The following is a 12,586-nucleotide window of genomic DNA, read 5'->3' as shown; positions in this document are numbered from 1 at the left end:
TACGAGGCATTGGGTTCATTGACTTGCCTAGAGTCACACAGCTAGCAGATATCAAGTGTCTGAGACTGGATTTGAACTCAGGTGCTCCTGACTTCAGGCCTGGTCTCTGTCCACTGTGCCACCTAGCTGCCCCTAAGGTAGATCCTGTTGTTATCCCCACTTTAGGAATGAGGACACTAAGGCAAACAAGGTCACAGTGCACTAAGTCTCTGAGGCTGGATTTGAACTCAGCTCTATGTGTTCTTACCTTTCCAGAATTCTTCGCTTTACTCCCTTCCTTCCTCCTCACCATTCCTCACACAACACAAACCATCTCCCTACGGGGTCCTTTCTCTTTGTTGGTAATTACATGCTTGTGGAATGAGTGACGGACCTCTAAGGTTGTCCTGCTCTTGTGGCCTGTGGGGGCATATCTCCGACAAGGATGGTGGGACATCGCTTTGTTCCCATGTGGCCTCCCCCTTGTTCTTCCTGTCTCCCAGGTTTGGGGAGCTTTGCTTGAAGAGAAGTTAGTGTGGCTGATGGGATGTTACTTTCTGGCTCTGACCCAGGGAGAAACTAGTCCCTGTCTTTGAAATGGCTCCGGCGTCTGTCTTTGCCAGGTTGTTGGCCCTGTTTGGTCAATTGACCTTGTTGAGGTCGACCCTCCCATGTTCATCATGCCGGGCTACCTTAGCCACCAGGGAAGCAAGTTCTGAACTAGCCAGCTGTGCCCTTAGACCATGAGATCCATGGCAGAGCCAGGAACAAGGGGCCCTTCTCTTGTTTCCCTCCTGTCCCTGGCCAGGGGTGGCCAGAAGCCAGAGACATCCAGCAATGCCTCCTGGGACTCCCATTTACACTGACTGAGTGGATGCTCCTGTTCTACCTGGGCACACCCACCCACCTCTACCCTGAGACCGGTCCTCCCAGCCCCCCTGCCCTAGACCCACGGGGAGAATTTCTGAGATGTTTTGTCTCTTTCAGTGTAAGGAGTTCACGGTCCATGCAGGCTATGAGGCCCTTCTGCAGCGGCTGTTGGATGGGAGGAAGATGTGTAAGGATGTGGAGGACCTGCTGAAGCAAAGGTGAGAGGGACTTGGGGATGGGCATGAGGAGGAGGTGGCCAAGGGCAAGGCCAAGCATCCCTGCAGGGGCACCTCAAGAGGTGGCCTGGGGCTTCTGGCCTGGCCAGGTCACTTCAGTTTTTAATTTGTGACCGAAACGGTGGGAGAATTAGCCCTTCTAGCCACAGGGAGGGAACCCAGGCCCATTTATTGGAGCTGTCCATCGATATGAGACCTAAAGGGTGGGCACCCTTCCTGCAGGGTCACCTGCCCACCTGCCCTCCCTCACCTGGTAAGGTATCATGGCAACAGAGGAGAGGCTGTGGGAGATGGGAGAGGTTGGCAGCCCAGCCAGCACTCATTTGCATCTCCACTGCTTTATCTTTGGAAATATAACTGAAGAGGACGGGGGAGGGGTGGTCCTGAGGACCTGGGAGCTTGGGAGGCTGATGATGAGCCGGGTGGGTGCTTGTGAATATTGAGGGGTGGGAGAGGAGAGAGAGAGGAAGAGAGGAGGGCGGGAAGGAGACAAAGAGAGGAGAGACAAAGAAACAGAGGAGAGAGAGAGAGAGAGAGAGAGAGAGAGAGAGAGAGAGAGAGAGAGAGAGAAGATTGTAGATAGGAGAGAGAGAGAAAGGGAGGGAGGAGACAGAGTGTGGGGGGTCTCTGGGTTTTCAGTTGTTGAGCTCATGGGTATTTTTATACAGCTATTTTTAAACTCTGTGTGGAGCTCCCCTGCTGAACGTAGCTGCAAAGGGAAGAGGTGCCCAGGGCCATGCTAGCTGCTTCTGCATCTTGTTTCTGAGCTGCAGAGGCTTCTCTCTCCTCTCTCTCTCTCTGTCTCTCTGTCTCCCTGTCTCTCTGTCTCTCTGTCTCTGTCTCTGTCTCTGTCTCTGTCTCTCTGTCTCTCTGTCTCTCTCTCTCCTCTCCCTTTCTTCTCTCTCCTCTCTGTCTCTTTCCCCTCTGTCTCTCTGATCCCTTTCTCTTCTCTCTATTTTTCTGTCTTTGTGTATCTCTGACTCTGTTTCTGTCTCTCTCCTCTCTCTTCTCTCTCAGTCTCTCTGTTTCTTTGTCTCTGTCTCTGCTCTATCCATCTATCCATCTGATTCAGATCCAAGATGATTCGGAATATTCTGGATCTCCTTGGCTCGCTCCTTTCACTCAGAGGTTTCTGGTTCCCATTTCTGCCCAACCAGTGTTTCCGGCCACCAGTCCTTTGTCTCTGCCCCCTCAGCCCCACAGCCCCACAGGCTCACGCACAGGAGCCCCTTCTCCTCCCTACCCCCAGTCGTGGCCCGTCCTGGCTGCTCAGGTTTTATCTCCCCTTCGCAGGCTGTCTGCAGTTCTCATTAGCAAAGATACTAACTGTGGGTTTCCCCACCATTCTGAGACTCTGGGGGACGTTGGCCCCTGCTCCAGATGCTGCTATCACTTGGGGCTGCTCCTTTCAGTTCCATAACAGAACCTGGCAGGGGAAGTGGAGACTGAGCACCTAAGAGAGGGGCCGGTGGGCATGGGGAGCCATTGAGGAAGGGCAGGGATCTCCATTACCTCTTTTTGTATCTTTTTGACTGGCACCCAGAGGATACCTAGAGTCCCTTGATGTCTGATGGATGCAGTCACATACCCATGGGCCTGGGGCTGGCTGCGGAAGGCAGATAACCCAAAGCTCCTTACAGATTCAGCAGAGGCACGATAGAGAGGAAGCTCCCAGAGGTCAGGGCTTATAGAGCCCTCCAGTCCCTTGGTGGGCTGGCAAGATGGGGAGCAAGCAAACAACTTCTAGGCCAGTCTTCAGACATGTGGCCTGGATCAGGGGTTGTTAACTTGGGGTCCACGGACCCCCATGGAGTCTGCAAATGGATTTCAAGAAGTCAATGAAATTGGCTGAAGAAAAAACCATGTTTGTTTCATTGATTTTTGACAGAATCAACATTTTTTTTCAAATATGAATTTAAAAAATCCCAACGTGTTATTCTGAGAAAGGGTTCATAAGCTTGGGCAGACCAGCCAAGGATTTATTATACACAAAAAATTAAGAACCCCTGGCCCAAATGGTACTAAGGAGTCTTCCATCTCCTGTCTTTTTGATTCCTTTGTTTTTGTTTCTTGCAAGGCAATGGGGTTAAGTGACTTGCCCAAGGCCACACAGCTAAGTCATTATTAAGTGTCTGAGGCCAAATTTGAACTCAGGTCCTCCTGACTCCAGGGTTGGTGCTCTATCCACTGCACCGCCAACTGCCCCTGTCTTCTTGATTCTAAGATAGGGAAGTATGCTTTGCAAAGGAGATCTCGTCGTCCCGCCCAGTTCTGGTGTTGGAAGAAACTGAAAAGACCATTTAATCTTCCGTTTTGACAGGGGAAGCATCCAAAGTTCAGAGAAAAAGTGACTCAGCCAAGGTCACACAGTGGCAGAAATAGGACATAGATCTAACTCAAATGAATTAAAATGACAAAGCAAGAGGATCAGCCATGAAGTCGGAGATTTTCTACTTTAAATGAGTTAAACCTGTAAAAAATGCAAGTCTATAAATGCTAGCTATGGTTATTATGATGATTTCAACAACTGCTATAATTACTGTCCTATTTTCTGTGCCTGTTCCACTGGCTGACCCTCACGCCCAGAAAGCGTCCCTGGCCTCATTCCGGACTCAGCAGAACCCTGCCTTCCACTTTTTCCTGTCCTCTGAAATGACCTCCCACTCACCCTTTCATAGACAACATTTTCGGACATCGTTTTTATGTACCTCCCATGTATCTTTTGTGTACAGTTTTGTTTTACATGTCTTTCCTCCATTAAAATGGGGTGTCCTTGCAAGCAGTGACCCTGTTTCTGATTGTGTCTTCCAATGCTCAGTATAGTGTCTGCCCAGCCCTAGTAGTAAACTAATGAAATGTTTGTTGACTGACTGATGGTTAACTTCCTCATCTGTCTAGTAGCCTGGGTAGCACATAACTTCTTTCATTCTAAGGTAACTCAGATGTCCTGTGATCCCACTCTCAGCAATCCCTTTGGGAAACCATCCTTCTGTCCCCAAGAGATGGAAGTGGGCCTATGGTGGACTTTTGGTCGTCTTGGGGCAAAGGCCTTTTCAGGGTCCAAGGTACCTGTATTCTCTCCTATGGGGAGGGCCAGTTCAGAGAAAGATGAGGAACAGAAATTGTCTGGGTCCTTATTCTACCTGCTCCCATGACTTGGAGGGGAAGTTCTTACCTGGTCCTGCTCTTGGGAGAGGTCTAGGGAAGGGGGATCTACTCAAGGGACTTTTTGTATTGTTCTCAGGGCGCAAGCGGAAGAAAAGTATGGGAAAGAGTTGGTTCAGATTGCCCGGAAAGCAGGAGGACAAAGTGAGATCAAGTAAGACATACTTCTATTTCTGGTTTTGGGTGTGTGTGTGTGTGTGTGTGTGTGTGTGTGTGTGTGTGTGTGTGTTTGTGTTTGATGTTGTTTCTTTAAAATGTTTTTCACAAAAGCTTCCTTTGAAATGACTTCAGTGAAATGGGAAGAATATGGGACACAGAATCATAAGACACAGGTCTGAGTCTGCCTCTGTGACTCACTAACTATGTGACCTTAGACAAGTTAATTTATCTCTTTGAGCCTCAGTTTTCACTTTTGTAAAATGGAAATAATAATTCTCAAACTTCTCCATACTTTGTATGATGCACCATAAGGTGCTACCAAAAAGGGAAGGATGCACAGTAGGGTTATTGAAGGCAAGGAGGTAGGCTGGGCTTGAGGAAAGTCTAGAGTCCTTCCTTATGATGAAGACTTGGTCTATTTGGGGCATGGAGACCCAAAGGGAGGGGAGAATCAAATAAGAATGACTTCTGGACCTGATTTTGTGGTTCTTAGATCTTCAAGGTCCAACCCTGACTCAACTGTACAGAAAGTATTTCTGAAACAGAGAATTAGGGCTTTGAGGGAAATAGGAAAGGAATATTCAGTTAAAGTATGGTGGACTTGCTGTGTACCCTAAAGTGCCCCAATTGTCCTGAGCCAGCAAGGAGGACACCAGTTTTGAGGCATTCTTGGAACCATGATGGGGGAATAGATGGGACCATTCCCACCATCTTATCAGGATCTTTTTGAGGTCAATGGCAGTCACTCCAGAAATAAAGAGAAACTCAGAATCTTGTAGAAAATGAATGTTCAAAGTCATCTTTGCGTGGGATTGGAAAAAAATACAAAAAAAAAATACAGTCACTCCATAGAAGACCACTCTCTTAGGCACAGAAACACATTGATCTGCCCTGTGGCAGATTTGACCTGGAGGTCTTAGCTTCTGCCACTGCTGCCTCTATCCAAGGGAGCTCCTAAACAAGATGAAAGATAAACTGTTTGAGGATTGCATTCCACCCCTCTATCCTTGCTCTTCAGGGCTTGTAGAAAAAATACATTTTAGTTTTGACTTACATTTAAACCAGATGGAAACAAAGGCCTTTCCAGCTCCAACATGGATAGAGTACTTTAAGGTTTTCAAAGAACTTTACACATATCTTATCTGATTCTCACAACAACCCTGGAAGATAGGTTTCATTATAATTATTCTCATTTTAAAGATAGGGAAACTGAGGCAAACAGGAATTAGGAAACTTGCCCAGGGTCACCCATCTAGTCAGTATCTGAGGTTGAATTTGGACTTGAATCTCCCTGACTCCCAACGTGTGACCTCCTTCCCTCTGTAATGGAGAAAAAAGACCCCCTTCACTATCTGTGTGACCTTAGACAAGTCACTTAACTTGGCTTTAGTTTCCCCATCTATAAAATAAAGTGGGAGAGAGGGTAGGACCTACTCTCTATAACCTTTCAGTCTATGGGTTGCCTTGACACTGTTAAGGCACCAACTTCCCTTGCTCAGCTATTTTTTTTTTTTTTTTGCTAAGGAGGGGCTATGCCAGGAGGGGAAGAGAGGAAGTTCTTGGGGTGGCAACAGCTCCCATCCAGAAGCAACAGGGCCACATCGCTGCCACCCTTGAGAGAGCTGCTGGGCCATCCTGTTTGGACAGTCCTGAGTAATCAGAAATTGCAACAGACTAATGAGGAAGGATAGAGGGAAGTCCCTGCCCACTGGAGCCCTCCCTCCAGCCACAACAAAACATCCCAAAGATCCCCAAGGGTCACCCATCTTCTCTTCCTGTTCTGCCCAGCTCCATAATTGCATCCTGCTGCCCAGGCCGATTTATCACTCCCTTGCTCGGATTTTTGGCTGGTTTTTAATAGAGATCTTGACCTCCCTTGTGGACGATTTCCCCGGCACTCATACCTCTAGCAAGGCACATAAATCTATTGGGCGCTAGGGCCTCCCCTCTCTGAGACAGATCCCAGATTAAAAGGCCTTTAACCAACCTGTGAATTTGTTGGAAGTTGGACATTGCCAGTCTTCTTTGGAGGGGGTTACTGAGGGCAGAGGGGGGTGGATGAGAAGCTCAGATCATCTGAAGGGACAATTGTGGAATCTGTGTCTTAATCTTAAGGGTTGTGTGCCCTTTTCTGTTCTTTGGTCTTTTCTATTAAACCCTATCCCCCTCTGCCACCACCTAGGCTCCTGGGTAGGGCACTGGGTTCAAATTCTATCTTCAAAACTTACTAGCTGTGTGTCCATGAGCAACCATATAACTTCTAGGTGCCTTAGTTTCTCCATCTATAAAATGAAATGACCTCCAAGTCCTATTCAATGTTGGCACACGTGTCCATTCCCCTATTCTGCCCCAAGAGGCAGCTTGGGAGTACTGGAGAAAAGAACTGAAGTAGGACTTAGCAGATCTGGTTCCCAGGCCTGGCTTTGCTACTAACTTGCTCTCAGATTTTAGGCAGCATTTCTGGGTCCTAGTTTCTTCTTCAGTCATATGGGTATACTAATTCGTATAGTAAATGTCTTAAATGGCTCCTGGGACTTATCACAATGATGCATGTCAAAGAACTTCATAAATGCGAACTGATAGTCTGATAAACCAATGAATCTGTGATCTCTTCCATGAGAAGTTCTCTCCAGTAAAGCAGATTGAAAACCCTCCATGCCTGCTCCTCCTGGATGACTCTCCCCTATGTGCTTCCTTAAGCTGGCTATGTGCCATCCATTCATTCTGATGGAGGCCCGCCTTGATTGCTCAATACTCCAAGGATGCTAGTGAAGTCAAAAAAGTTACGTACGTTTGCCATCTCCCACTCTCTCCATCCATGTGTCCAACCCATGTTCTTCAATCATACACATCAGTGATGACACCTTGAAGTTCAGTTCTTTGTTGTGGTCCCTTCTTTGTGGCAGCCTGCTCATATCCATTGACTCTCCTCCTCTCCAGTGGTTTCTATGGGATACTCATTTTTAAATCTTCATAGACTGTAGTATCCGTGGCTCACAGTCATGCCAGGAGAACATTAAAAATGATGACCTGGGTTTCAGAGAGGTTCAACTTATGTGCTCTCCCACCAGATAACATGGCTCCAATGTGATTCAACAAATGTTCCTCGAGTCTCTATCATGTTCTAGCCACCAGACTGACAAAAAGACCAAAACCTTCAACTTTGAGGAGCAACCTTCCCCTGGGGAAATATAATGTGTTTATGGAAGAAACAAAGATAAGGCCATTGGAGGAGGGAAAGATTACTCCAACTGAGGAGGTCAGGGAAAACTTCATGGAAAAGGGGAGCCTTGAAGGAAGCTGGAGATACTGAGAGCCAGAGATGAGGGAGGTGTATATTCTAGGCATGCAAATATGCATGGGACATGACAATGGGAGAGAGAGGAAAGAGGAAAAGTTATATTTAGGGAACAGAAGCAGGTTGTCCATTTTGATGGCACACCAGGGATGTCTTGTGAAATATGGCTAAAAAGATTGAGAGGAGTCAGATTTCAGAGAGTTTTTAACATGAAGTTAGACTGAGGTATGTGAATTTTGTCCCAGAGCAATAGGGAGCCATTACAAACTTCCAAGGGGAGCAGTGTAGCCAAAGATCTCTTAGAAGATTATTCCTGTATCTGTAAGGAAGGGAGAGCTTGGAATCAAGTTAATATAAGGTATCGCTGACTCACTCAGGTCATTGGTCAAGCCCCTTGCCTTTTCTGGGATTTGATTTCCTCTTCTCTACAATGAAGGAGTTGGATGGGATGGTCATCAAGATCTCTCCCAGCTCTAATGTTCTATGATGGGTGATCCAGGGCCTTCCTTCTCTGACATTGTCCAGGAAACCCAGCTGTGACATTTCAGACCTCTTCTAGCTCTAAGATTTAATGCTTCAAGGTCCCTTCCAACTTTGATATTCTACTGCTCTATGACTCAATGACCTCAGGGGATGGAGACAAAGATTAAGGTCATCTGCTGTTTGAGATGCTGAAGTTACATATGTTAGTAGGTAGAGACCAGTTCCGTGGCTGGAAAAGAATGGTCCCTGTTTATGTATTAGGATTACAATCTGGAAGCAGAAATAAGACCCTAGCAGGAACTAAGAAAAAGTGCAGCCTTGGTCTTGGATGTAGTCTATCCTTAGGGAAGGGCTCTGTCTACTGCCTACCACAATTCAATTCAATTGAGCACATTAGATTTCTAGAAGGGACTGTAATAGAAAAACAAAAGGTGGGGGCAGGTAAGTGGCACAGTGAATAGAGCACTGACCTTGGAATCAGGAGGCCCTGAGTTCAAATTTGAACTCAGACACTTAATAATTACTTAGCTGTGTGGCTTTGGGCAAGTCATTTAACCCCATTGCCTTGCAAAAACCTTAAAAAAAAAAGAAAAAGAAAAGGCATCAGTTTTAATTTTAATAAGGGGCAGCAAGCCTCCCGCTCACTTAAGCCAGGAGCATCTACTATGTGTACGATATTGTTAGAAATTCAAAGAAAGGTAAGACACAGAGATCCCCCGTCACTGGGAGCTCCCAGTTTTCTCACACAATGAGGCAAATAAGCAGCAAGCCTTGTTCTTAAACTAGACTTTCTGGACACAATGACAAAAATGAAATAGTTCCTGCTATCCAAGAGAACTAGATCTACAATCAAGAAGGCCTTGAGTTCAAATCCTGCCTCAAACATTTACTGTGTAACCCTGGGCACGTCATTTAAATCTCTGTTTGCCTTAGTTTCTCCCACTCTAAATGGGGATAATGAAAGTCCCTTACCTTCCAGGGTTGTTGTGAGGTTCGGATGAGATCAGGAGCTAGGTGACTTAGAGGTTTGAGTGCTGGGGCTGGAATCAGGAAGATCTGAGTTCAAATGTGCCCTCAGACATTCAATGACCTGGGACATGGCCCTTAACTGATCTCCACCTCAGCAGGGCTTGTTGGGCGTACTTAGCACATAGTAGGCCTTTCATAAGTGGCTTGTTCCTTTCCCTCGCTTCCTCAAAGAGCTTGCTTTGTCTCGTGGGAGACAATGTGCCAGTAATAAAAAGGGAGGAGATGGGTGGCATCCCTTTGGGAGGGGGCAGCAGCTGGCGAGGTCAGGAAAGGCTTCCAGGGATGTAGGGCAGTTAGTGGAGATGGAGCAGAGGGGAGGAAGCCTCCTGGCCCCAAGGCAGCGGATGACAGAATCTCTGTTGCCTTTTTCTTGTCCATTATCTTCTTTCCTACCAATTATTTCCCTGCCTCCAGAAACCCTCTCAGCATCAGGGAAAGATTTCCTTCTTTTGCATTCCCCAGGCTTAGCGCAGCTTTCAAGAGAAATGCTTGTGAACGTCTCGGAGATAACCCAGCTGTGAATGAGGCTTGTCCTTCTTTCTCAAAGACTATGACATCAGGGAGGTGAAGCCATTACAAACGAGTGAGTTGGATTGGGGAGAGGAGGTGCTTGGCTGAACAACCAGCCTCATTTTCTCCTCCAGAGTCGTCCGGATCCAGTCGCCAGATATGGATCAGGACGACTAGAGATGGCCCTGGATGTGAGGCAATTAGACTTAAGTGACTTGCCCAAGGTCACACAGCTAGTCATTGTCTGAGTCTGAATTTGAACTCAGGTCCTCCTGCATCATCTAGCTGAATAATGGGATTCGGGCTAGCCAGGGGTCTAGGGTGGTGGGTAGGTGAGTCTTAGCCCAAGAACAGTCTGCAGCAGGGATGAGGCTGCTCTGAGAACGCAGGGTAGGTTCAGGAGCTCGGAGGGAGAGGAGAGGCAGGGCCACCGTCCCAGAGGTGCTTGAAGGGATCTGTCTAAGAGAAGGCAGAAGCTTCCTACTGGAGCTGTGCAAAGAGAGAGGCTTCCCGCCCAACTCCCTGGAGCCCGGCAGGCCAAAGCTGAGGACCCTTTTGTTTGTAATGATAGAGAAGAGAGCATTTCTAAGACTGAACTCAGTTGTTGGAGCCAGACTCAAATCAAACAGGACCTAAGGACCAAGAATCCCATAGGCCACAGTGTGCCAGAAAACCACAAATTAACAACATCTATGTTTTATTATACTTTTATTTATTTTGGTACATATTTCCCTGGCATATCATCTGGTTGTGACCACAAGTGGAGAATTATGAGGGGCCAATGGGGTGGAAATCTGAGAACTTTGAACTCAGGACCCAAATAATAAAGGGTAGTTTAAGATGTATAAATCTCTTTACTTTTGAATTTGAAATCTTAACTCAGTGTGACCTTGGGCAAATCTCTTACACACTCTGGTCTCCGGTTCCTCATCTGCTTAATAAGGCAGTTCGACTAGGTCACCTGTAGAATCCTGTCCAGTTTTAACTCTACCCTCCTGTGGTGGTTTTGTCTTCACAGCCACCCTTTAAAGCTAGGTCTTTATTAACTCCTTTGTATAGAAGATGAAGAAACAGTAGATCAAAGGTTATGTGACTTGGCCAGGATCACACAGCTAATCATGTTAGAGGTGGGAGTCTCTTCCCATCATATCATGCTGACATTGTGTCATTCTCTGACTTGGAGGGAGTTAGGGTTTAAGGAGCAGTATGGAAAGAGTTCCTGAAATCTTGGGTTTAAGGTTAATCACTGTGGAATGGGAGAGCTAGAATAGGCCTTCAAAGCCCTGCCAGGTCCAGCGTTCTGTGGTTCTGTAAAGAATGGCAAGTATTTGCAAGAGAGGCAGGCAGGAGGCTCAGGGAAGCTGGGGTCCATTCCAAGGTGAAGCTCAGGGCAGGTCCACAGGCATGACCAATGATTATTTGCTAAAAATGATGATTTCTAAAAATGAAGATGGTAATAACTATTATTTCCATAGTAAGTCTCAGGGCTTGCCAGGCATTTCTACAAATACTATCTTGTTTTATCTTCACAACAGCCCTATGAGGTAAAATGGGGATAGCAACCCCATTTTTATGGATGAGGAAATTAAGCAAGATAGAGATTAAGTAACAGAAAAAGAAGGAAGGGAAGGATGGAAGGTGGGAGGGTAGTGAGAGAAATTAAGGAGGAGGAAGAAAGGAGGGAGGAGGGAGGAAAGGAGGGAGGGAGAAAGGAAGGAAGAAGGTAGGAAGGATGAAAGGGAAGAAGTAAAGGAGAAATGAAGCAAAGGAGGGAAGGAGGAAGGAGAGGAGAGAGAAAGGAAAGAAGGAGAGAGGGAAGAAAAAAGAGAAGGGAGGGAGAAATGAAGGGAAGGAAGGGGGAAAGGAAAGTGGAAGGCAGGGATGAAGGAAAAGAGGGAGGGAGGGAGAAAGGAAAGGAGAGAGGAAGAAAAGAAGGCAAAGAGGGAGGGCAAGAGAGGAAAGGAGGGAGGAATAAAAGAAGGAAGGAGGGAGTGAGGAAGGAAAAGAGAGAGAAAGGAAAGAAGGAGAGAGGGAGGAAAAAAGAGAAGGGAGGGAGAAATGAAGGGAAGGAGGGAAGGAGGGGGAAAGGAAGGTGGAAGGGAGGGAGGAAGGAAAAGAGAGAGAAAGGAAAGGAGGGAAGGAAGGAGGAAGGAAGAAAGGAAAGAACTAATGTTTGGGAACAGAACAAGCCTTTGGCAATGATTAAAAAGGCAATGACTTTCCTGAGACTGGGCTGCCTGCTGAGAGGGCAGCATTCAGTCATTTCTTTTAAACCGTTTTCTTGATGCTCTTCGCTTTTGTACACGCAACTGGAACTCCCCAATGCCACCCCTCCCCTCACAGTGACCCCCTTGTGTCCCCCAAACTCTGAGCCTCAGTTTCCACATCTATACAATGGAGACAAGACCACCTGCAGCACCCATCTCTGAAGCACTATAGAGGAGGTTCTCCAAACAAGTAGCTGGCACAGTGAGTTAGAGGGAGCAGCCTGGGGCTCCTGGAATGAGGGGGGACAGAGAAGGCCTGATTGACCTTGGCTGACCCTCTGCATCACCGGGGCCTAGTGACCTGAATTCAGCAAGACAAGAAGATGCTGGGACTGGAGAAAAGCAAGGGAGGAGAGGCTGGAGTGAGCCTGGAGAGGAGAGAGAGGCTGGAGTGAGCCTGTAGAGAGCCTGGAGTGAGCCTGGAGAGAGAGGCTGGAGTGAGCCTGGAGAGAGAGGCTGGAGTGAGCCTGGAGAGAGAGGCTGGAGTGAGCCTGGGGAGAGAGGCTGGAGTGAGCCTGGAGAGAGGCTGGAGTGAGCCTGGGGAGAGAGGCTGGAGTGAGCCTGGAGAGAGGCTGGAGTGAGCCTGGAGA

General features: G+C 47.3%; 1 protein-coding gene across 2 annotated transcripts in view; it reads left to right on the top strand.

Annotated features, from left to right (window-relative positions):
• PSTPIP1 (proline-serine-threonine phosphatase interacting protein 1) overlaps positions 1-12,586 on the top strand; it is a 98,936-nt gene that overhangs the window by 50,008 nt on the left and 36,342 nt on the right. For both annotated transcript variants that reach the window (XM_074232478.1, XM_074232477.1), the window contains exons 2-3: positions 967-1,067; positions 4,330-4,404. In XM_074232478.1, coding sequence (XP_074088579.1) covers positions 967-1,067; positions 4,330-4,404 — 176 coding nt within the window. The remainder of the gene's footprint in view (positions 1-966; positions 1,068-4,329; positions 4,405-12,586) is intronic.

This window comes from Macrotis lagotis, chromosome 4 (genome assembly GCF_037893015.1).
Source record: "Macrotis lagotis isolate mMagLag1 chromosome 4, bilby.v1.9.chrom.fasta, whole genome shotgun sequence".
Lineage (NCBI taxonomy): Eukaryota > Metazoa > Chordata > Mammalia > Peramelemorphia > Peramelidae > Macrotis > Macrotis lagotis.
This window is presented reverse-complemented; position numbering and strand designations above follow the sequence as displayed.